A 25035-nucleotide genomic window follows, 5' to 3' on the forward strand; every position below is an offset into this window, starting at 1 on the left:
CCTGAACATACGATCACTCCAAAGACAATGCCCAGTGTGATACCTTCTCGGAAAGAGGAATGAGTTTGGTTCATGATGTCTTGCATTGCACTAGACAATCCTAAATGCTCCCATGGAGAACGTAGAACCCTGGAATGAGGCATAAAGTCTGCCACTCGATGACTTGAGTCGGTCTAGACAATCTGGTCACTCAAGGAACTTTGTTTCCATACCTCCCTGCAATGAGGAACAACATCTGGTACGTGATGACTTTAGTCGCTTCAGACTCCTCGGTCAAACACTTAGACGCAAGTTAAGCCATGCCACATAAGGCAGAGTATAGCAGAACTCCGGTGGCACCCCCACCTCCGAGGGTCACCACCTATGAACGGGGCACAGCACGCAATGTGTGTACAGCCGAGGGTCACATAAGAGAAATGTAATGAAATGCACTCCACAACCATGGGTCATGCGGTGTCCCGCACCGGGTGATTGCGTTCACACCTCCACAAGGCGCTTCAACGTGCAGTGGTCCCCATGATGAAAGGCAGCTCACCTGAAGTGCAGCAGTACTTGGCAAGCTCAACACCAGGCAATTCCTATCTCCAGGCATGATACTTAGTCCACGTTCATGCTGCTGCTTCCAGGTGGAGCCCAGCATATGATGTAGGTGCAGGAGTAGGCACAGCTGTGCAGATGATATTGGCAGATGATGTAGGTAGCTCACAGGAGGTCTTTGATGTCCTTGAGACCTCCACAGAGAACAGGGGGGCAGGCAAACTTGCCCTCAGGGAGCAGATTTTGGGTTACTTAACCACTGCAGGCAGTCGGCACAGGTCAGCCACAATACAGGAAGGGTGCGCGGGTCGCTTCCTTGGACAGTTATCCTCCTGTGCACAACAGACTCCTCTGGCCGGGGGCACCATGCTGTGTAACAGTACCAGTTCTGCATCTTCATAAATGCAACTCACCTTTGCTGATGAATAGTACCCCTAGTAATAGTAAAGTGGGCCTTTGAAGCTCAGGGTGGTTCAAAGGGTTCTTCTTTGAACCATAAATGTCTCCACTAAATTTCTTCCCTGTCTGCCCGAGGCCATGAAATGTAGATCTATATCTTTAGTGGGCCATGCTCTGGCTCCGAGAGTCCAAGTGTCCAAAACCTTACTGTCAAAACAATCTATCCCAGGCCCCAAATGGCAGGGGTCTGTCGGTCTGGAGGCCCAGGTTTTATAGCTGGCGCTTGGAGAATGCATAGATGTGCTCTTCCCCAGCCACCTGTGGGATGAATCTGAATTTACAGAACACACAAAGCATTTTAGAGCCTCAAAATACCCACTTCCTAGAATTGACATTTCCAGGGCATGAATAATAAAACCACCTGTACCATCAGAGGGGGTTTGTCATTCTGAATCCGATTTTACTAAACATCATGAAGCTGCTCCCCTGCAATCTACTAATGCAGCCAGACCTAATAAGACTCGTTCTTCCCTGTTACATTATGGGCAGAGCAGGTCTCATGTGAAGTGCAAAAGTTCATGAGTATTCCACACTCCCTGGGCACATGTGCCCTGGCACACACACAAACCTGCAGAGGGAGGCTGGACACTTAGGTTAAAGCCCACAAAGGACCCCTTGAGATGTTTCATTACCAGTTCCTGCTTGTGAGTCGATAAATGCAGCTTTTTCGTTGGGTACAATTTCTCCCACATGTTACCTGATGGATCTGTACCTGATAACACCTGCAGGATTACCACCCCAGGAGATTTTTGGTGTTGCAATTCTGTATCATTTGCAATTTCCGATGTAGCCGGTGACTCCTGTTCCCATTGGGAATTCCAGAATTCTCAAAATGAGGGTCGAGGTGTCTAGTGCAGATTCTGCAGGTAGCCCTGGAGGGTACCTCTGATGTCCTATGAGCTCTTCCACAAACAGTTGTGTGTGGTGGGCTAGATATCCACTCTTACTGGTTGGTGAACATAGGGGGTATCCTAGGGCCCACGTGACCTATGTGGTTTGGCTGTCATGGGAGCATGCCATGTACTCACCATGTAAGTGAGGCATGCTCCCATTTAAGTGAGGGAACATTCACTTGCGAATGCACAACGTCTGCAACAGCAGGCACACTGCTTTAATAGAAGGGATTCTATTAACACAGGAAGCACACTTTTGTTACAGAGACACTGGAACCAGGACAGGGCTGAAAACAATCCCTGCTGCTTTCTTACAAACTGCTTGAAGCTAAAATCATTGCCCTGTTCAAATTCAACATTATAATGTCTCTTTGACCCCAAAATGAACTCTTGCATTAAAAATGTTTGTGACTTCTTGAAGGTGAGGTGTGAATTGTTTTGGGTCCTTTTTTAACATTTATAATACATTTGGCGCCCAGTCAGGGGTCTGAAGTGCTATACATGGGCATCATTTAGAAGTCACCAGGGGTTGCAGCTGTGACCTCTGACTTGCCCCTTGCAAACCCTGCCACCTTTGCCTCTTCTGGCCTCTGAGGCGTCAAAATCAGTGCAAGGAACACAGTGGCAGCTCATCCTTAAAACACTAATAATACACTAATGGCGAATAATGTGTAAGTATGTGTGTGCAAGTGAAATTGAATGTCAAAGGGCACGTGATGTCATTTCCGCTACCTCTGGTATTTTTGTGAATTGACGTTCATGGCGCTTTAGCAGTGAAAATACAGTACAATGCAAAGACGGGCAAGTTATTAGGAACGAGAAATATTTTAAAATCCTTCATATTTTAAATTTATGGATTGAAATACGTTTCACCACGTTTATGGTTCACTTACCACAGGCAACCATTTTCAAAAAAAGATATGCCCATATACTGCATGTTCTGTGCAAAACAATACAGCCATGTTCTTTGAAAAAAAACAATAAGTGAATTTACCGTACCTCCTGAATACAAGAAGTGCAGGTGCTGGAGCTCCTTGCAAAAAGAAGTGCAGGCGTTGAGATGCCGACGGGACCTGTCACTTACCCCACTGCTCACAGTGCTGCCATGCCTCACCTTTCAGAGGGACAGGTTTATTTTTACTGCGTCCTATTGTTTTGTTTTGGGCTAAGCACCCACCAGACACCCCACGCATACTTTTGAAACATGTAAGAAGAAACAAACAGAGCAACACTTACCCAGCCCAGCATAAGGTCCTGAGCAATCTATTGAACACCTCACTTTGAAAGTAAAATGATCAAATTTACAGATGCCCGAACATGGATTGAAATGCTAACAGAAATGTATCTCTTTTTCATCCTCTCTTCCCTCCTAACATTCTACATCCGTCTTTGACTCTATCTAACACTCTCCATCCTTTCTACCTTAATTCCTTCCTTTATCATTTATTTTCTTGTTCTTCATAATGTGCTTTTCTCTCCTTGCGACTGGGTATTTCCGGCCATCTTGCTTGTCTTTATTCCATTAAATTTTAAATTTTAAATTGTAAATATAAAATTTCTTTCCTGCCTATCATACCCTTTATTTTCAAATCGTCTCGGCTGCATCGTGCTCTCCGTCTCTGTGCTTTCTGCCTCGCTATTCCCATGCTTGCTTCCTTCTCCTGCTCTTTTTGTTCCACTGCATCGTGCCTCTAATCTCTGTGGATATTAATACACATTTCTTTTCATCTTTGCTCTTCATATGTTACTTCTTCTTACTTCCATGCCATTATCTTTCTTCTTTCTCTTGAGCGTATATGTTCCTGTTTCCTTATTTCCTCTTGACTGTCTCTTTCAAGTATACACTTAATTGCACTCTGTATGTATTCTCTCACTGTTCTGTTCCTCTCTCTCTCTTCCTCTGTGCCAGCACCTTCCTACCGTTTACCTACAAACTCTCTGCCTTTCTCTGGATCTTCATTGCTTTATGCATCACTTCACCTCATTGGTCACTGCTTTTCTTCTACATTGTGCCTCCCATGTGATGTCTATCTCAATGTGTGTCTCTCAGTTTCCTGCCCATCTTTATCACTGGGTCTATCTTCCTCTCCGTAATTTCTCTCTCCATGCCCATTTCTCTCCATGTGCAGTTCCACGATGGAGTCTGGACCTTGGGCCCTGTTCTCTGCGATGCACTAATGACGATGGACGTGATGCTGTGCACTGCCTCCATTTTCAACCTCTGTGCAATCAGCGTTGACCGGTGAGTCTTTTCATTGTACTTTGTTTAGAAGTAGAGCAATGCTTTGATTGGGTATTCATCAGTCTTTGAGTTATACATTTACTGACTAATAGGAAGGTGGAAGAAGAAAACTGATCACTCTCCTGGATGCTACAGAGAGTGTTGACTTGAGGGGTAGCCAGAAGAAACAAGGAGGATTTAGGGAGGATCATTCTACTCTCGACCATTTTTTTAGCCTATGGTAATCAGCTCAGAAACAGTAGATCAAGGAAGTAATTTCTTTTGTAGCTCTGTCGACCTCTGAGCTGCATTTGACCTAGTAAATCTTAAAATATTGTTGGATAAGTTAAGTACACTGGAAATTCCCATTGGGCTGCTGCCTATTCTGAGATAATTACAAGGAGACAATTGGACCAGTGTGGAATTTGATAATGAACGGACCCTGTCAATGTTATTTAAGTGATAGTTTTTACAAATGAACTTGGAAATATTCATGCCCCTCATGCCACAATGTTGCCAATAATGAACTAAGAGGCAAGCAACATTCTAGTTTCTTACATCAAACTTAGGACTACATTAGAAAACATATAGAGAAAAGCAGAGTTGCCTATATTTTACCAATTTAGCTACTTAGTGATTCCAAAGAAGAAACTGAAAGCTGGGGACTGAATGTGGTTTGTGGCAGTGTCAGAAGGTCAAATGGCACAAAACACAAAATTCACTGTTAATAGGTGTTAAAAAGGGCAACAAGATTTATTAGGTCTTTTGGTATCTTTTTTATTGAATTTGTTGTAAGGAGTCGAGAACTGTGTGTGTCTGACTATTCAATTCAAACTCTCTAACCTCTCAAAGCCTTTGGTGTTTTTCACTGCTTCATGTGCATGAATATAAGGCGGGAAGAACTTTGGCCAACGGTGACCTCTTCTCAAGGTCACCCTGTGCCTTATATTCCCAGTGCCTTTTGTGCCCACAGCTGCAACCTTACCAACATACAGTGCCGCTATACCAGCTTCTCGAATGCCAGATTCTCCCTAGCTTCAGTGTTTGCTCTTCACATTGTCACTGGTGCCTGTTTTTCTCACAACGATACCTGCTTTTTATAACCCCTGTCCACCCAGCCGGTCGCAGTCTGGTAAGAAACGTCAGTTCAACGCCCATACTATCAGCTAGTGTGGAGGCCTCATCATTTTGCATCATGCCATTGCATGTGAGCTTTTCACACTGTCTATGTTTCAGAGCTACCTATTAGTAGAAACCTTTCATGCTGCCCATCAGTGCCAGGTACTCTGCCTGCTAGTTCTGCCTCCTTACATTACTCACTCTACCTATCATTTCTAGATTGGCACATTACCCACACCCAGTTCCTCATTCTGCCTATCATTTCCTGCTCCTCACAGTAACTCCGCCACTCCAGTAGCAGCTCCACACTCTGCCCATCATTCATATCTCCTCACAAAACCCCCAGTGCCAGTTCCTCGCTCTGCCTATTACTTCTGGCTCCTCATACTTCTGGGGAGTGCCAGTTCCTCACTCTGCCAATCATTTCTTCACTCCTCACATTATTCATCAGTGCCACCGATGCAAGATTCTGCCATTGTCTGCCACTGCTTCACGCTGCCCACCGGTGCCAGCTCCTGGCCTCCTGCAGCAGTGTCAAATTCTCACACTACCCTCGTGTGGATCCAGCTTGTTGTGGAGGTTGATGGAGTCGCTTAGACTTTATAACTACACCGTCTTTTGTCTCTCTATTGAGGTGGCCTCTAGTTTGCTGGATATGTGTTTTTTTAATGTGAAAATTACTTTTATTCCTGGTTTCACTTGTCAAAGCCTCTCCTTGTTTCATTATATTTCTTTTTACTTCAACTTCTCTTCCTGTTTCCATAACGGTATCCACAGTCCCTGCTATTAATCCTGTTAATGGCAGTCCACTTTACGCACCCTGAACCTCTAGATTCTTTTTCATACTTTTCACTCCAGGCTTCTTGGATCTTTACTCACTCAAAAAAGAATTCTGCTCCTTGTCTTCCTCCAACTCTCCTGCTGCCTTTTTGTCCCTGTGCCCTCCAGTCGCAAAGCTGCCCTGTCAGGAGGTATTTGTAAAATGTGCATCTACAACTCACTTATTTAAAGACTCTTTCAAATTAGGTATTGAGAAAAAAAGCATAATGAAATGAAATATTTGCCTATGATCAAAGATTTTGGCCAAGCGTGAAAGCCAGGATTAATCTCAGAGTTTCTAGTTTCACATTGTGCATTTCACTCAGTAGATGAGCTTCTCTTTCTCTCGCCTGTTTTAAACCAAAGGTTAGTACTTCGTTTTTAATTCTTTGTGCATGGTTGTAGAGAGTGGGCGGCAGACAGAAGCTATATGAAATTTAATTTTTTGGCTTGATGATGATCCAAGACGAGCTAGATCTGAGTCGGACCCAGGTATCTGGCTGCTTTCCGTGGTTCGTCCACCTTTACTTAGCAGGCCTTCCTGCCTAACTAGAGGTAGACGAGACAATTTGAAAGGATTTGCAAATTCATGCACAAACAAAAAGGGAATTGTTTTACTAATCTGTCTTTATTTTTGCATACTGCTTGACTGGTGATTGTTTTACTATGCACTTTGAAAGTATTTGCACTGTTTCCTTTGCTTTATCTATTCCTGCACAAACTATGGCTTGTGTGGGCTTTGTACTGTATTAGGTACTTGCAGATACAGTTTTTTATTCTGCATGTTTGTGTTTCTAGCATTGTTTGTACTTGTCTTTAACTCACTTTGAATCATACTGAGTTTAGCATTGTTTACACTACATAAATAATAAACATAAAAACACAAATAGCAGTGTCCTGAAGTATTCAAGCAGTTTTCTTCCCCCTCCTCATTTCCTTGTTTTGTCCTGTTTTTCTCTTTTATTTCATTTATTTGAATAGTTTTCCCATACAGCTTCCATGTTGACCTAATTATGAAATACCTATCCAATAAGTGTAGAAGTGGCACTATTAGTTAACAAAACTCCATTAATCCTCAAAAGACCCAACATTACCACTTCATTAACTCACCCTGATGGTCCTACACACTTTACATCAATACAATTCTTCACCTTACTGCAGATGATAAGTGTGAAAACAGTGTCTAATCCTAAAAGTGCCAATCTCTCTTCACTGTTTACAGCCAATGATATGATCAGTTTGTTCGTCGAAGTGGCCAACGGGAAAACGAAACCCACCTACCTCTTTTCACCTCTTGTCTCCCCCACAACATAGTGCACAAACACAACTCTCCTCTCCATCTAGCCAGTCATTTCAGCCTGTGCCCTTCCGATTTCAGCCTATGTTAATCCATTGCTCATAGAAGTCTCTAGTCTTTCTTGACTGACAGGCAGAGAGTTCACAGTGGCCTACCATCTGAAGAATCATCAAGCTGTCTAATCATGTTAGCCCTTGTCATGAGATCTAGAGCTAATATGTCATCCCTCCTAGCCTTTTTCAGGAGAATTTCCTTGGCCATGGCCCATTCTTCCACGTCCTGTGTCCATTTATCAATTGTTGGCAGCCACACTCTAAGCCAGTGAATAGCTATTTTTGTCTTCATGACAACCATCCCCAGCAATTAAAACCTTCTTCTAATTCCCATTTTTTTTCCTTTTTGGGCAACAAACCCACTAGACACTGCTGAATAGTTGGCTGCAAGTCTTTACCTGTGCAGTGCGCATGGTTAGCCAGCACTTCCAGCTAGAAAACCTTTACCACTCTGCATTGCCAGTTAAGGTGAATGAAGTATGCCCCTTCCACTTGAAAGCCAGACATCTGTAAGAAGGACTCAGATAAATTCTGCTGAGTTTGACAGTGGTCAGGACGTTATATGCATATAGTTTTATTGAATAGGTTTAAAATTGGCATTACTAGACACTTCCGTACACAGTCACACCTTGTCTCTGTCCCCATACCTGATGATACTGAGAGCACGCAGGAGCATAATTACAATCTTTCATGGGATGGATCTTTTTATGTTGATGGAAACATCAATGGAATCAATATTATTAAACAACTTAGATTTCTGTCGTGCCCGTTTGGCCACACAAGAAGGATCAAAGTTAAGTTATTTATTTCCAATGAATCCAATATAAATGCAAGTCATTAAAATGTTAAAAAGGTACAGAATTACAGCTGGGAAGCTGAAATACTACAGTCAGTTCAGTCTCATCAAGTTAAGATACGAAGCAATAACAACCACAGCAATACACTAACTTAGAATTAGAAATAGGTGTTCCTTAAAGAAACACCTGCTCTTTCTATTAAACATAGAATTATTCTAAAATCCTCTAATCAGAATTCCAAAAAAGAAAAAAGGATGCTTTAAAATAAGAGCTTAAGGATGGGTTGGAAGAATTCTTAAGGGACATTTGGAAATGTGAGGTGTCAGCAAAGTGAATACGTAAGTAAACGTCTTACAGGAAAAAGGATAAGTCTTTAGCATAAAGCTTCACACTTGCAAGAGTAAAGGAAGCAAGGAGGTCTGTATCCCTCAAAGTCTAAGGGAATCTGCCTCGACTTATAACTGTATACGCATAAATTAAAACAAACAGAACCTTCAACATGAATGTTATCTTTCCCTCCCCTCCATGGAACAATCGGCTTTGGATCCATTGTTTGCATTTGTAAAACCACTTGAATTTCTCATTCCACAGAACCTGGACAGTTACTGTGACCTTGGACATTCTACGTTCCTGGTGTATGATAAATAGGAGGCTTCAGCTGCTCATTAAATCTTCATGTCTCTTTCCAAGATTTATTCTCTCAGATCTTACTAACAGCAAAGCTAATACATAAGACAATACCCATTTGCGCTAGCTAATGAAGCCTTGAAACACACCTGCAAAGGACAAGAATACACTATCCAAGTAAAACACATTTTAAAATTAAGACCTTTAGTTGATTAAGTTAGTCTGGCTTTACCTAAACATGTGATGTACATTTCGAATACATGGTTAAACATGCACACATCCCTTGTTCAGATTAAATATGAAACATGAAGAAGAGGAATATATTTTACTTCAATAAATGCAAGTTAAAGCGTAAATGTAAAACATCAATAATGAAACATGTATGCATTTTAAATGAATACTAGATTACATGTTTATAAAACTTCAGTTTTTCAGTGATTACAATTCATTAATGCATCTAAGCATACACATGCTCATTTTATTAAGGTACACAGAAATTATAACATCAAAGTAGATGCATATTTTGCACAATGAAGACATGTAAAGAGTGGAGTCTAAATTGTGTGGTCCAATATCAGTAACAGCCTCCTGCCATCTCTCCTGAAATGCTAGCCTCTGCAGTGACCTATCCTCATGTAGGACTCTGTACAAAAATGTGATAAATTTTCTTCAGTTCGTCAGTGCATGCATTTCAGTCATGATTCAAATTGACGTACGAGTCTCTGAAACTATAGGCCATATCTACCTTGCTATATTCCCTATGGTAAAAAGCTCGTATGGATCAGCAAACCTCAAAAATATACCATGAAGATACAGATCTGCCATAATCTAGCAGCTCCCCATTTCCAATGCCCCACCAATCTGCTGTGAGAAATCTGCTCAAAGGGATACTCTATGTCCACATGTCTTGCACATGCAAACAGATCTTACCTAAGGACCCTTTTAATTACTATGGGCCAGATGTACGAAGTTCCGATATTGGGAATCGGAAATTGCGAGTCGCAACATCGGATGCAGAACGGTGTCTCAGACACCGTCTGCGACTCGCTATGGGGTCGCAAAGACCCACCTCATTAATATTAATGAGGTGGGTCGCATTTTGCGACCCCATAGCGAGTCCCTGCACTCACAGGGATGGTGGACTGCTGAAGTCAGCAGACCTCCATGTCTGCGACTGTATTTTAAATAAAGCAGTTTTTTAAATTTATTTTGCAGCCCGTTTTCCTTAAAGGAAAACGAGTTGCAAAATAAAAAAAAATAACGAAACCATTTGGTTTTGGTTTTTCAGAGTAGGCAGTGGTCCATTGGCTGGGCAGAGTATGATGCAAATTAAGCAGGAAGCCCACCCGTGCCAGGTGTTTTGGCTTTGTGCATGGATTTTATAGTTGCAGTTAGCCCTTCTTTCATGAGTCGGCCATTGAGCATCTCCAGTTGTTCTGCCGTGACCCACAGAGAGGCGGCTCAGACAAGTAAGCACCTATTCACTGCACGCCACAGCCTGAGGGTTGTCTGCTTCAGACAGACCACAATTTATACCCACCTAGGTCAATAGTGCACCACCCTGACCATATCTAATTTTAAGAATGGGATCATTTTTCTTCTCTCTATTTGTGAACCCCGCCAGGAGTTTACCTAACTTACCCCCATCTCAATATAGTCAAAGGTGATAGGTAAGGTGAGTATGGAAATCCTGCCTGCACCATATGACTGCTAGTGAATTCCTGAGTTTCGTCCACTCTGCTCTCTTCCTTGGGTGCCCTGGAGATCTGTCTCTACTTTCTCCTGTCTCTTGTCTAATTAGCAAAGCATTTTCTCTAGAATGAGTTTGATGTCATAGGTTTTAAACATGCATTTTCTCTTAACACCACCTTCATGCCCTCCTATTCAACTGATCTAATTCGTGCCATGCTCCCATTAAAGTCAAAATAGCTTGACAGGCTTTGCGGCAGCCCTTGTAAGAATTACCTATTAGTAAAGTGCCTCTACTCTGAGTCTCGACATTGGGATCCCTGTCACTTTGTGTCTTGTGTTATTAACAGCCAACAACAGGGAGTGGTCTGAGACATAACTTGCCAGCTATGTCACTTCATGTAGTCTACAGCTATACTGCATTTGAATCAATAAATAGTCCAGCATGCTATAAGTCTCCGTGGCTGGCGAGGAACACAAGTATTTTTTTCAGTGAGATGTGAGAACCTTCAAATATCAATATGTTCTAGTCTCTACATTACATCCTTTTGGCTTTTCGTCACAGTAGGTTTAGTATTGCTGTTGGGTGAACACAGATGAATTGTCCCATCAAGGATATAGTTTAGATCAAATAGCCAAATATGTTCAGATAGCAAGTAGGGGCCTAGGAACCTAAGAATTGTCTTGAGCAATAATCCATTTTGTGCGTGTAGATACTTAATAAGAATATATTGCGTTATTCAATGGCACCCAACACCACTAAGTATCCATCCTCTGGCAATGTGTCTTTATGCTGAGATAGAACCCCAGGTGCTAGCCATTTGAGGGTCCTTTGTGAAAAGGCTGAATAATTTGTGGCATACAACTGATCCCTCAGCTTGTTTACCAATTGTGGCAATGGTGCTGCAGCACGTGTGTGTCCTGCAAAATTGCATTGCCCACCCCATAATGCTTCATGTATACATGTGCCATATAATGCTTAACATGGGTATTCAGTCCCCAAACATTCCAAACAAACAGTTTACATTTATTCATCTTATAGCAATAAGGGTCAATGTCCAACAGCACTCATTTGTGATCAGTCTTCTTCTCCCTAGGTGTACAGGCTTATTCTCTGGGTGTGACGTGCGCTATAATCAGAACATGAAGTACAACATCAACCATAAACTCTCCCCTCATCAGCGCTTCCATTTGGAAGGAAGCAATAATGCAGTTCCACAAAGTATTTGATACATCTTAACACAGAACAATCAGGCCAGCCTAGTAGCCTGGGATTACAGTGTTGAGGACTGCACTCAGACTCCCAGCACCACACCAGAGATAAACAATAGGGTTGGCACTTGAGGTCTTTGATCACAGGCTTTCTGCTTGGAGGGCTGCAGCGCTCTTCCAATTACCAGTCCACGTGCATATTATTAATTTTGACCCCCAATGAGTTTGGAACGCGTCTTTGTCTTGGGACAACAAAATTGGGATAATTTACGGCCTTCCTGCCATGAAGACATCACCACCACCACAATAATGGTGGGTCCACTGCGCTTTGGTAATGTACAGTCGCAATTGTGGAACGTTCATTTCATGTAAGATTACTAATTTTCACAAATGCAGGTTGTTTAGAGGACTAATTCACTGGAGGGTAAAAATGGTTTTCAAGTTTGCGAGTCCGAGGATACAGTATAATTACAACCTACTCAGGAGACCCATTCTGGGGTCAAATTTAATAATATGCAAGTGGACTGGTAATTGGAAGTGTGATGCAGACCTCCAAGCACCAAGCCTGTGATCAAGGACGGAGTGCGTCCAAAACATGTTAGGCAAAGACTTTTAAGTAATTAACTGGATTTGTGTGTGTTGTATTAATAAAAGAGTTTGGAATGTTGAGCGCCTCCTCGTCTTGGGACAACGAAATTAGGATAATTTACGTCCGTCCTGCCCTGAAGACAGCACCACCACTGAAATAACGGTGGGTCCACTGCGCTTTGGTGATACACAGTCGCAATTGTGTAACGTTCATTTCATGTAAAATTACACCTTTTCACAAATTCGGATTGTTTGGAGGACTAACTCACTGGAGGGAGAAAAATGCTTTCAAGACTGCTAGTCCCAGTATACAGTATAATTACAACCTACTTAGGAGACCCATTGGGGTCAAAATTAATAATATGCATGTGGGCCAGCGGCGGCTCCTCCATGAGGGCAGAGGAGCGTCACCTCCCCGCCAGCATCAGAAGCTGCAAACCTTTTACAACGAAAGGATAATAAACTGTGTTTATAATCCTTTCACTGTGAAAGTAGTGAGGCCTTGTGGGGTGACCTGCACAAGGGCAGTGAACTGTGCACTCCCCTCAGTGTGCATGTGCGTTTGGCTGGCCAAACACACATGCACAGTGTGCTCTCTTCAGCCCGGCACTGTGTTGCAAGGGTGGAGAGAGCAGAAACATGCCCCCAAGCTGCCTGGGAGCTCCCTGGTGGGGCGCTCCCAGCCAATCCTAACGCTGCTCTAATAATATGCATGTGGACTGGTAATTGGAAGACCGATGCAGTCCTCCAAGCAGAAAGCCTGTTATCAAGGATGGAGTACGTCCAAAACGTGTTAGGCAAAGACTTTTAAGTTATTCACTGAATTTATGTGTGTTTTAATAATAAAAGTGTTTGGAACGAGGAGTGTGCCTTCGTCTTGGGCCAACGAAATTGGGATATATATATATACATATATATATATATTCATCAAAATCGCTCACCCTTGAAGATAACAGATGAGCACCTGCATGTTCGGGATCATCCAAGCATGGTTTTTATTTCCCGTTCATGGTGGATATGTAATTACAGGCTTGACGTGTTTTGGCTGACTAAGCAGCCTTTCTCAAAAACTGCCATAATCAAAAATTCTGTTCCTTTTATTGGGCGGCCGTGTCTCACCGAGATGACGACTTGCTTGACCTACGCCTGACCAATAGACATGGAAGATGTAGATATCCAGGCTACACCCGGTATAATACTTTGCACAAAAACATATGCTAATTCATAAATACTCTAAATCACCGGAATATTAAGGACATTTAACATCACCCTTCAGTGCAAAATTAAATTAAAAATTAGAAACAATCATCAAACTTAAATATTGCAATACTATCATGCATTCTCAACTAAAGCATCCCTATTTCCTGGAACCGGCAGCCCCAGTGGGAAAATGAATCCCTAGGCAAAGGCACAGAACATTAGCCTGTCCGGTTGCCTAATGGACTATTATTGTGCTGAAGTTCACCATGTATGTATTTCCTGGACATGAACAAATGTGTCAATAAACTTGAAAAAGAATATATAACCAATTAAACACCTCACTAAAATGAAATTAGATACTTAAAACCCCAGTGGGTAATTTCTTGATCGAACAGTAAATCATATGTAAATTGCTAGTATGGCACACAGACAATGCCCTACTCAAACCTAAATGCCTGACACAAAGTCAGTATCAAAGAATGTTTAAATTTGATCACTACCTACAAATAAACATGTAAATATTTGTCTATGTTAAGGCCCCTCTGGGCCTTAGTGTCCAACATGAGGATGTACCTGGATTCTAATCTCCTAAACAGTTTTTCTCTGTTATCTCCTCGCATTCTTTTAGGTACAGTGTCGGCTACAGTATAATTGGGATCCCTATTCCTGATTGCTCCGATATGTTGTAGGATTCAGAGGTGGCATTGTGCTCCCTACAGTAACTTGAGACAAGGAGGAGGAGGAAAGCAGAAACAACCCAAGTTGCAGTTCTTGAAAGCGATCGCCACCCCGATTGCTCAAACCCCAATTGCATTTTGCATATTTTTACCACTAAAAAATACTTGCTTTAATATCAGTGGTGACTGAAACTGATTGAATCTGTTTTATGTGAATCTGTCAATTTTATTAGCCCGTGTTGATCCTTGACTACTTCTATGCCTGCTACCCTTACCAAGGTTTTTATTGTTGCAAAAATGGGCTTTCATCAACCTTGTGGAGGGAGCTGGGTGGCCATTTTTATGTTCAAGAAATTGCACATTTAGAGCCGTTATCTTGGGAGTACACCCTAGTTGATCATAATTTTTGTTGGCTCCTCCCTTTTAATTATGGCAGCGGCATGGACATGCAGCCTTATTCGAGGGGATTGTTACAAAGTTGATCTTCTTTTTGCTAATTGCGTTTTCCACATTTTTACCATTAAGAAATACTTGTTTTCAGTGGTGACTGAATCAGATTGAATCTGTTTTATGTAGGTCTGTAAGTTTTATGAGACTGTGTTGTAAGGAATTGTTAATCCTGATCCTGGACTACCTCTATTCTGTCTACCCTCACCTATGTTTTTATTGTGACAAGAGTGGGCTTTCATCTGCCTCGTGAAGGGAGCTTGGTGCCAATTTTACATTTAAGGAATTGCACATTTAGAGCTGTGATCTTGGGAATGCACTGTAGCCATCATAGTTCTATGGCCATGCCCTATTTAATCACGGCCATCAAAAGGAGGTACCAAAGGCAAGCCCAACTGTACATGTCCTCACCCGGCCAGGACCAGGGGCCAGTTGCTATGCTGGAAAACTTATCTACACTTCTTATGCACTTAGGTCACTCCATTCTGTAACTTATCCCATTAGTTCTCAGATATATGTCAACCTAAAAAATAATGGGTTTTTAACCACTGTTTCTTACCCTCCTTGGTCACTAAGAAAGACAGAACCTACAATGTAGAAGGCCAAATGAAAAACCTCATATTAACTTACTGAGAAACTCCAACACCTTATTTGTTATTTACGTTAATACTCGTTCATTAGAAAAGCATAAACTGATGATCTGCCACCATCTTGATACTGAAACTTCAAATATTCTGCTTCTTTCTGAAGCTTGGCGTACAGATGAGTCTACTCCTGATATTCTGGCAGCTCTCCCAACCAAGTATCATTATCTTCAGTCTTACAGGCAACCAGACAAGAAAGGTGGAAGCAATCATTGCAATTACTGGTCCAATGAAGAAGACATGTGTCAGAAGTCCCGAGATTTTATGGGCTTACTAAATAGTCTTAGCCTAGTGCAACATACACTAGTGCTTGTTAACATCAAAGGTCATAATCTTGACCAAGTCTTGACAGCTGATCCTTAACTACCTGGTCTAGAGGTTCTTTTTTGTATATGGTTCGATTTTATTAAATTCAACCTTGATGGTGTGCTACAATCTGACACAAAACTATTAATGTACAAATACTTTCACAAATGGCATTGGGTCGATAAGGATAGCTTCTGAGACACCCTTCTTGACTCTATGCCTCCTCCCAGTCAAGATGTCCATTTCATGGAAAAATAAGTAACTCAGTGACTACTTTCAGCCAGTGATAAACATGCCCCTTTGAGTAAATCTAAAACCACCAAAGGGTTTAGTCTTCCCAGTGGCTCTCTGATGTGTTAAAAGCCGCTAAGTTGAAGCTCCGCCAATTGGAATGGAAACATCTCAGAGGTTATTCTCCGGACAACAGGGACGTTTTTAAAAAGATATGAGGGACTATAAAGCATTCTTACTTCATAGTACATCTCTTTTCTTTACCAACAAAATATTGCAGTCTGTTAATAAATAAAAGTATATTTTTGAAATTGTAACAGAACTCTCTAAACTTGATAGGCTGTCTTTGACGATTGCCCCTGCCCAAGGATTTTGCAACTTGTTGAACATAAACTTTAGTGAAAAATAAAAATGAACAAAGGCAGTATTCTGTCTTGAAGTAGGAAGTTTACTTTCCTGTCCTCAAATAGGAACCCCCTCGCCTTTTCCACTTTTCCCCCTCCTAATGAAGAGTTTTTACCTGTGCTAATGGCTAAGGCAAAGTCTGGCTCGCCTAACAATCCTTGTCCTCCTAAGTTTCTATACTTTCTCTTCTTGAATTTATGGGACCTTCTCAGTCTCTATTAAATCTCTCTCTGATACAAAATAGGGTACGAAAATCTTTTAAAGAGGCAGTAGTAATTGCTCTTCAGAAAAAAAAAACAAGATGAAAACTTTACAAAAAAAGTATTGACCAACTTCTTTGCTGCTTTTCCTGCTAAACATCTGGAGTCTCATGTGGCACAGGTGCTGTCCTCGCATCTTCAAACTTCTCAGTTCCTAAAAATGCTCCAGGCTGGTTTTCATCCGGCACTTGGTACAGAATCTGTAATGCTGTCTGTATTAGAAAATATGCTCATGTTTTTTGATGAAGGTCTGATATCTGCCTTAGTTCTACTAGATCTCTCAGCAGCCTTTGACACTGTTGACCACAAATTGTTGGTGGGCTTTGTGGAGGTTGCTGGTATCTGGGGTCCTATTCTGAAGAATCACACACAGTCTGTCGATCTGGGTCCTTTCAAAGCTGCAGCGCTCCAACTAGAATGTGGGATTTCCCAGGGTTCCTTCCTTTTTCCCCACCTTTTTAATATTTATATTAGACCTCTCATGCAGGCACTACCTGACATGAACAGCAGAATATACAATTATCCTGATGACTCCCAATTACTATACAGACTTGATGGATCCTCTGCCTCCAGGGAAACTTTCAAACAATTATGTGTTTGATCTGGGATTGGATAGGCAGCAATTCTCAATGCAGGAAAAAAAACATATTTCTGAGTAGCAAAATCGATCTTTGGACTCCTCTCTTTTGACCCTTAGAGATGGAGGTGGTTCCCATCTCCAAAAACAAGTGAAAAGCCTTGGTGTTATAACAGGCAGTGAGCTTTCACTGAAACCTCAAGTAGGATCAGTGATCACACATGCATCCTGACACCCAGGAAAATTAAAATGATCTCCAGGTTCCTTACACAAGATGCCTTAACAACTGTGTTTCTGGCTTTAATAATATCAAATCTTGTTTATGGCAACTCATTATACATCCATTTACCAAAAATCAACTACATGGACTCTAGATTATTCACAATCAGGCAGATAGACTGATCTGCACCGGCCCAGAACCTGTCATATCACTCCCTTATAAACAGACCTCCATTTGTTCTCGATGGAAAAAAGAATAGGATGTAAGGTTTGTTGCATCGCCTTTGGTGAGGGCCTCCAATTCCTAAAAGCTAGAATTGAGAGCTATATTCCTATTTGTGACCTTTGCTCCTCTTCGGCAAATCTACTGACCATTCTCAAATTATAATAGGAAATGGATAGGTGTGCCTTCATCTATGTACAATCTGTGCAAGCCCCAATATTTTGAAATTCTCTGCCCCCTTTGTTATGTCTTCTTACTGATTCCTTGAGGTTCAGGAAATAATTTAAGATCTAGCTGTTCCTGTGGTTAGCATTTAGCCATACTTTTGACTCAGCAAAGAAACCTCATAGTGAATGTGTGCTCACTAAATTTATTTTAACACAACATACCATAACATAATATAACATAACATGACATGATATAACATAATATAAACACAAAGTGCCACCAAGTTTCAGGAAGTCAATGACTAGACTAACATGCTGATCCAATACACAGACTCACCCAAACTGTGTACCCTATTAAACCAACCCCACCCTAACCACCCCACCAGGGGATAAATAAATGTTACTTAGTGGACACTCAGTCTTTCCATCTACAGCAACATTCAGATAGTTCCACTTGTTAAAATCTTAACTAATGTGCTAAACTACGTCCCTTCAAAATTCCAAACTTACTACAGTTTCAGTTGGAGGACTGACCTTGAGTAAGCTTCCATCTGACTGCACTTCTATCCTCCCTTCTTGGGTGATCGATTCTCCCTTTGTTGACTGCTGTGAGCCTCTCATCAATCCTATGGATCTAATTTTAGGCTGAGTCAACAGGATGTTGACTCCCCCCTTCCTCTTGATGGAGTAGCTGCTCTTAATTCAATCCAGTCCAATGCTTCACCTGGGGTGGTGAAAAAGAAAGATTTCCCCTCACTCTGTACCCCCAACTTTGCCAGGAATGTCAGACTATAGTTTAGGTTTAGGTCTTATATTTTAATTTTGACTGCAAGAAAACCTTTGGACATATCAGTAACTTTTTTAGTGTAGTCAGAAAAAATAAATATAGGTCTGTTTTCAAATTATGGGAGGCTCAATACTTTGACACATTGCAGAATACCATCAAGGTCCCAATGATTGAAATCTTGTGCAATAATTGGTGCGGGGAAGCTCTGGCAGGAGAAGGCACCAAAAGCGATCTATGCACGTGTTTGACCGTGGAAAAAGTCCTGGGATGTTTAGGCTTCAGTGTGTCTGTATATACTCTTCCATGAGTTGCTTTGCCAAGGTGAATTTAGCCTTCTGAAAAATCCAACAGATCACAGATTGCTGCACCTTGAGCACTCCTCTGCATCATCAATACTCTCCTTCATCTTTACTGAGCAAACTGCTAGGGAGGTTGCCTCTGTAGATGTAGTGTCCCCACCTGTTCATCCACTTGAGAGACTCTTTGAGAAGTTTGACTTCAATGGACACTGTATTTAGTTTTCCCCCAAGAGCCACCCTAGAACTCTGAACTGGTTTCATAATGGGCATCAGGGAAGGCTCAAGCTGCTGACCCTGCATCCCCTGTTGTTTGAAGGGCCTATATTTGCTTCTCAGTCTCTACGGGTGTTGTGTAGTTCACTATCTCGTTACTTTGGGCCAACTTACATACTTAATCCTTGCCCATCCTGTGGCCCCTGGTCTGCACTTGTACGCTTAAACTAACTTTTTCATAGCTTCATTGAACGAGTCCAACACTCCCTCTGGATAGGTCAAATCTCCAGGGACTTTATGTGTTTTGATCACAAAACCCACCTTTACCACTGGGCCCGTACCAGACATAGCAAAAGTTCCACTGGAAATGTTCTTGAGACTTCTGTGGCCAACTAGTTTTGTAGTGAGTAACCATCAGGACATGCCAATTAGCACAGTCCAATACTGTTTTGAATCAGTGTGAGGGGTTTCTTGAGTCTTCCCATAGAACCAGCCTCTCCCCCCATCTACTCAAAATGGACTGTTGTGTCTTATAAGCTCTGCTACGCTTCCTCATGTCTGAGCCCCCAGGGTGAGCACTTCAAATCAGTAAATGCCATTACCCCTCATATTCATGACCCCTAGTTTCTACCTCTGTAGCCCACAGAACTACAGATGGATTCTTGGACTGCCAATCACCCATCAGGTCTCACAAGTATGAGCCAGGTGCAGTTCTCTCATGGGATTAATAGGTGTTACAGCACCCCCCACTCCTCAGAACAACAGGGCCAATCCCCCAGACTCCTGTCCTAGAAAGCCTTAAGGGAGGGGGGACCACTCATTTGCATAGTGCCTGTCTCTTCCTCCTGCCCCTGCCCAGCTTATCGGGCTCCAGACTAAGTGCTCCATTCCAACGTCAGACCTCTGGGCCCCATAGCTCTTTTGCTGGATCCACCTCTGTTCTCAAAGCCTGCTGAGTCTGCACCATACAGTTGCCACACTGCAGTTCTTCACTAAGAGTTAGCTGGCAAGTCTTTCCATCACCAGCACAGCAAATACACAAAAAGACTGGGATTTCCCAGTCCAGCAGTTACATTTTCACAGGACTCAATCTTTACTGATTTCCACAGCCTGTCTCATTTTCTCATCCATAGATAGTGGCCCTGTACAAGCTCCAATGCTCTGCATGCTGTTACAACTTTCCGTAGCCACTCTGGTGAGCTCAGTTCCATGGCAATACCCTAGCAGTGAATTATATTTGCAAAACTAGGCAACCATATACCCAGACAACCTTAGACATGTGGGTTGTCATCAGATAGGCTAATTTCTTAAGGATTTTCATTAGAATACAGCTGAGAAAGCTGTAGCACTCAGCAGGCATGTCTATTCAGCCATCTTACTTGGCCTCACCCCTGTTTTTGTCCTGCGTACTGTTGGAAGCAGGGTAAAAATTGAAGTTGCTTCCTCAATTCATTCAAAATACTGTAGAGTGGTTAAATATGATGCACAACCCCTGACAAGGGAAAGTGTATGTTAGGCATCTAGTGCAACAGTTTTTTTCTCCTATTGCTGGAATTAGAAAAAGAACACTGATACTGAGTTATATTTTTTCTCAAAATCATTGAAGTTGATAAAGCCTTTGACAATATCCACTGTGGCAGACTCTGTCATATACTGACAGTTTATGCCATACCACAGCAGATAGTTCTCCTCATCAAAAGCTTCTATGATAATTTTTCTTGGAAGGTTGAAGATAGTGAGTACAGCTTCGAAGTCAAAACCGGTGTGAGACAGGGATGAGTGATGTCAGCGTTGTTCTTCAACTTATCAACTGGATGATGTGACATGCAACTGAAGACCAAGACAGAGGCATCAGGTGGATCTTATCCTCGACACAAGAGGACCTTGACTATGTGGATGACCTAGCCTTGCTATCTAGCACACCCCAACATATGTAGGGAAAAACATCTCGCCGCAGCATTAATTCACAGCAAGTGGGCCTGAAGATCAACATGAAGAAATCAGAAGTCATGCAGCTCAACATTCTAAGGCCTTCACCAATCAAATGTGGGCAGAGATGACCTAGACATGACTGAAGAGCTCACCTATCTAGGCAGTATCATAAGACATGATGGAGAGGCAGGCAGTGACATCAAAAGCAGATTGAACACAGCCAGGAATGCCTTCAGGATGCTGAACAATGTGTGGTTGTCATCTCAGTACAGCACCAACACCAAGCTGATGCTTTGCCAGGGCTCCATTCTATCCACACTCTTGTATGGATCAGAGTGCTGGTGGATGACAAAAACCAACATTACCAAACTGTCAGCCTTCCACACCAGTTACCTGAGAAGAAACTTGTGCATTTTGTGGCTGCAGACTAACCCCAACCAGGAACTTCTCACCTGATGCAAGCAAGAGAGCATGGACACCATCATTATAAAAAACGATGGAGATGGATAGGACACACCATCAAAAGAGAAGAATACTCTATCACAAGAACAGCTCTGAATTGGACCCAAGAGGGCACATGGAAGAGAGGTAAGCCAAAGAACACCTGGAGACAAACTGTGGAAAAAGAAATAAAGGCCCTGAACCACAGGTGAGGCACCATGCAGAAGCTTGCCCAAGACAGACATAAGTAGAGGTCCTTCGTTGCTTTGTTTTGAATACAGATAATGAAAACACAAAATTGATAGGTCTCATGTATACTGTCAGCCGAGACTGTGAAATTCTAGGCAGGTTTAGATTTGTCTTGCAGTTTATTTTCCACCAGTCCCTATTGTAATTTCCACCCTAAGTTCTTTTCGTTGTTCAGATCCTGAACCAAAAGGACCTCTCCTTGGACCACTCCTGATTGCTGGCTCATTTATAGTGATAAAGTTATAAAAGACTACAAATGGCATAGTTTAGATGTTAAAAGGGTTTCTCACCTTCTCATTAGAACTTTGAAAATTCATATTTCTGTGTTTGTCCATGAAATGAGCAAGAAAATATATATAGGCATTTTATTTATTGTCAGAGTTTTCAAAATATACAAGACTTGGTGGCAGTGGAGAAAAGTGGTAGGTGGGGAAACTTGATGGGGGTCCCATCCATGTACTTTGTAGGGAGGCCCTGTCAAGTTTCTTTATGCCATAAAAAGGGTTTTATACTAATTCGATTTTATTTGCACTTTGTTGTCAGCCCTCCCTTAGCCCTGGTAAAATGTCCCCTTTTTCTCCAAAGATGGGTAGAGTCCATATTCCTTGTCTCTTGTATGCAGATGATCTAGTTACAATAGCTACCACCCAGGTTATTTAACAACGGTAACTTGCAATTTTATTAGTAATTGCAATAATAAAAAGTTGAGAATAAATATGGATAAAACTAAAGCTATTGTCTTTGGCAAGAAAGCTGCACATTTTACATGTTTTATGGGACCCTACTAAATTGGGGACAGTAGACAGTTATAAATATTAACGTATGTGGGCCCAAAAACGTTTAAGAAGGACCCATCATATAAAGGGCGTAAAAGACGTGAACATTAAATGCAGTATCAGGGTTTAAGAATTCCAACAGAGATTTTGGGGACCCCTCATCTAGGCCCGTTTTCCATGCATAGTAAGCAAAGATACAGCCCCAGATCTTGTATGGAGCAGAGATCATAAGTTTCGATATCAAGCAAAAATGGGACTCAATAGAGGGCTTTTGGTTTAAAAAATCTGCTTAGCCTGCCAAGATCGCAATGGTTCCGATAATAAGAGTTGAAGTTAACCTAAGAGCCTGGGGCAATTTGGTAGATCAGTTTGCTCTGCTTTTGAGAGAGGTGCAGAATTGATCAATTGTGAAAGTTAGCAAATCTCTGTTAGGAAGAAATTGTTAAAAGTGAAAAGTTTTGGGACAAGGAAATAAGGAGAATTTCGGTAACTTCCAGTACAGAAAGGTATCATTGCTTAGATTTCTGTGGTTTACTGAAAAATAAACTGCAGCTCAAAAGAAACTTAAAGTCAAGGAGAAGTGGCATGAGATATTTGAGCAATAAACATCGATTGAGCGTTTCTGGGATTTTTGGCAGAACCAATTAAATTATCCCTATTTAGATGTTAATCCAAGTTTAAAAATTAGTCGGTTGCTTTCAGGTTTTAAAAATGCATTCAGAGGTGGTAACTTTGAATCCTGAAAATGTAGGGAAATGCACTTGTGTTTACGTTTTAAATGCAATATCGCACATGTTTATAGGTAAAGTTTTCTTTATATTATAGCTACGGGTAAGGATTTTAAAACAATTTTATTTAAATATATATTAAGAAACAGTAAGGAAGCACGTAAGTTACTTGTTAGGATGCAATCGAAGTCATTTGTGAAGTAGGTATTTTTTTAACTGCAAATAATGAAAAATAGTTTTAAAAAGATTTAAGAGTGATAATATACAAACGATAAATTTATATTTTTAGATTGTGTTTATAGATATTGTATTTTCTGTCTTGCATAACAGACTAGAGTCTACGTAAACCAACTTTTGACTTATTGCCTTGGAGGTAGAATTGAAAATGTTCACAGTACAATTGTCTCTCTAGGGGCATCTGTGAGTCATGGCTGAGTTTCCCATAGCTGCTCCTAACTATTGTTTTTAGTAATTCTCTTTTCCCAACCTCACACGGTTTGTTCCTTACCATTGTGTCCATAATAATAACAAGATTGAGAGGTGGAGTCCCAGGAGCCTCGTTGGCAGTATCTGACCTCAATATCTCCTTTTAAAGTCCTCTATCGCTGACTGCTCTTCTCAGCTATGCGGCATCTGTCAATAGGTGGTGACTTGTGTGGCAGTGCTCTCTTCAGAAGCGGCCCTTTAAAGTTAAAGGCTGCACATGAGATACTGTCTCCAGATAGAGAGCTAGAAATCTTCAACATGTTAAGCCAAATAGGATCATTTAGACCTTGGCAGGCGGCTCACCAGGTTAGCAGAGGCCATGGCTTCTCATCTTCGCAGAGGATCGCTAAGCAGATTTAGAGATCGGGTAGGCAGAAATCTCAGCACACTCAGCAGAGCCGCCAGAGGATTGGTGCTACTGAAGGCAGTTAACTTTTCAGATGAGGCACCATGTTTGTTGTGAGCGCTCAGCAACTTTTATTGCTTTCAAGAAACAAACAAGAAAAGCAGGAGTTAAAAAAACAAAAAAACAGTGGTCTCACATTGAAGTCTTTCCTTGATTTCCTGCCTGGGGCTGATATGCCTCGCATGGCAATTAAGGCCAGGAAAGTCAAATGACAGTCTCCCTGTCCTAAATAGAGAAGGGCTACTATCACTATGACCTTGCGGTCATATCGCGGAGAGGCCACTAGGTCACAGGCTTCTGATTATGGGGGTAGCTGAGACTCTGCTGTTGGACACCCTTTGGCTACCCAACACTCCCACGGCTTTGGCATGACAGAAGAATCACCAATTTAAGGTGGGGGCTTCGACTCCACCAAACTCTAAATGATCCTCAAAGTGTTTTCTTCATGTAATGCTCCTTTCTCCATTGGGTTTGACATGAAATGCTTGTCACTTTCAGCAATATGGCATCCGCATGTGGATGAGTGCCCAAGTCATTGTCTTCTCCCCCTGAACCAATTGTTTCTAGAGTTCTTTGCTATATGCTTGATTTTTTTTAGGACAGCAGGGCCCTTTTTAATTAAACCCATTTCTATAGAGGCACAAATGGGCCAAAATGGTGAAAAACTGTTTGAAGGGCATAATGGTGGCATCGGCGGTTAAGCAGCATAAGTGCAAGCATTTCCATCATGTTATAAGTTCTGTTTGTGAGACTCAGTCTATTTGATGTGTAGGAGCCACAATCAATTGAGGAGGGACAATTATCATATTTTGCACAGGGTCTGGCTGGCTCTGGAAGTCTCACTTTAAAATGAAGAGATAATCTCTTGACAGAGACATATATTACATGCACAATCGTTAAAAAGAATATTAAGAGAAACAGAACCAAACAGCTGAGGGTGTGACAGAAATGCATTCTATCATTTTGAAACGTACGCCCATAGTAACAGACATCCTCATGACAACACGACTTCTACTGCACAAATGATGTGCTCAAAGAATAAACAGTGCTT

At 41.7% G+C, this 25035-nt stretch overlaps 1 protein-coding gene across 1 annotated transcript in view; it reads left to right on the top strand.

Annotated features, from left to right (window-relative positions):
• The window catches only part of DRD4 (dopamine receptor D4), a 298719-nt gene that overhangs the window by 214798 nt on the left and 58886 nt on the right, over positions 1-25035 (top strand). Inside the window, exon 2 of the mRNA XM_069223090.1 lies at positions 4019-4131. Coding sequence (XP_069079191.1) covers positions 4019-4131 — 113 coding nt within the window. The remainder of the gene's footprint in view (positions 1-4018; positions 4132-25035) is intronic.

The sequence above is a fragment of the Pleurodeles waltl genome, chromosome 3_1 (assembly GCF_031143425.1).
Source record: "Pleurodeles waltl isolate 20211129_DDA chromosome 3_1, aPleWal1.hap1.20221129, whole genome shotgun sequence".
NCBI lineage: Eukaryota > Metazoa > Chordata > Amphibia > Caudata > Salamandridae > Pleurodeles > Pleurodeles waltl.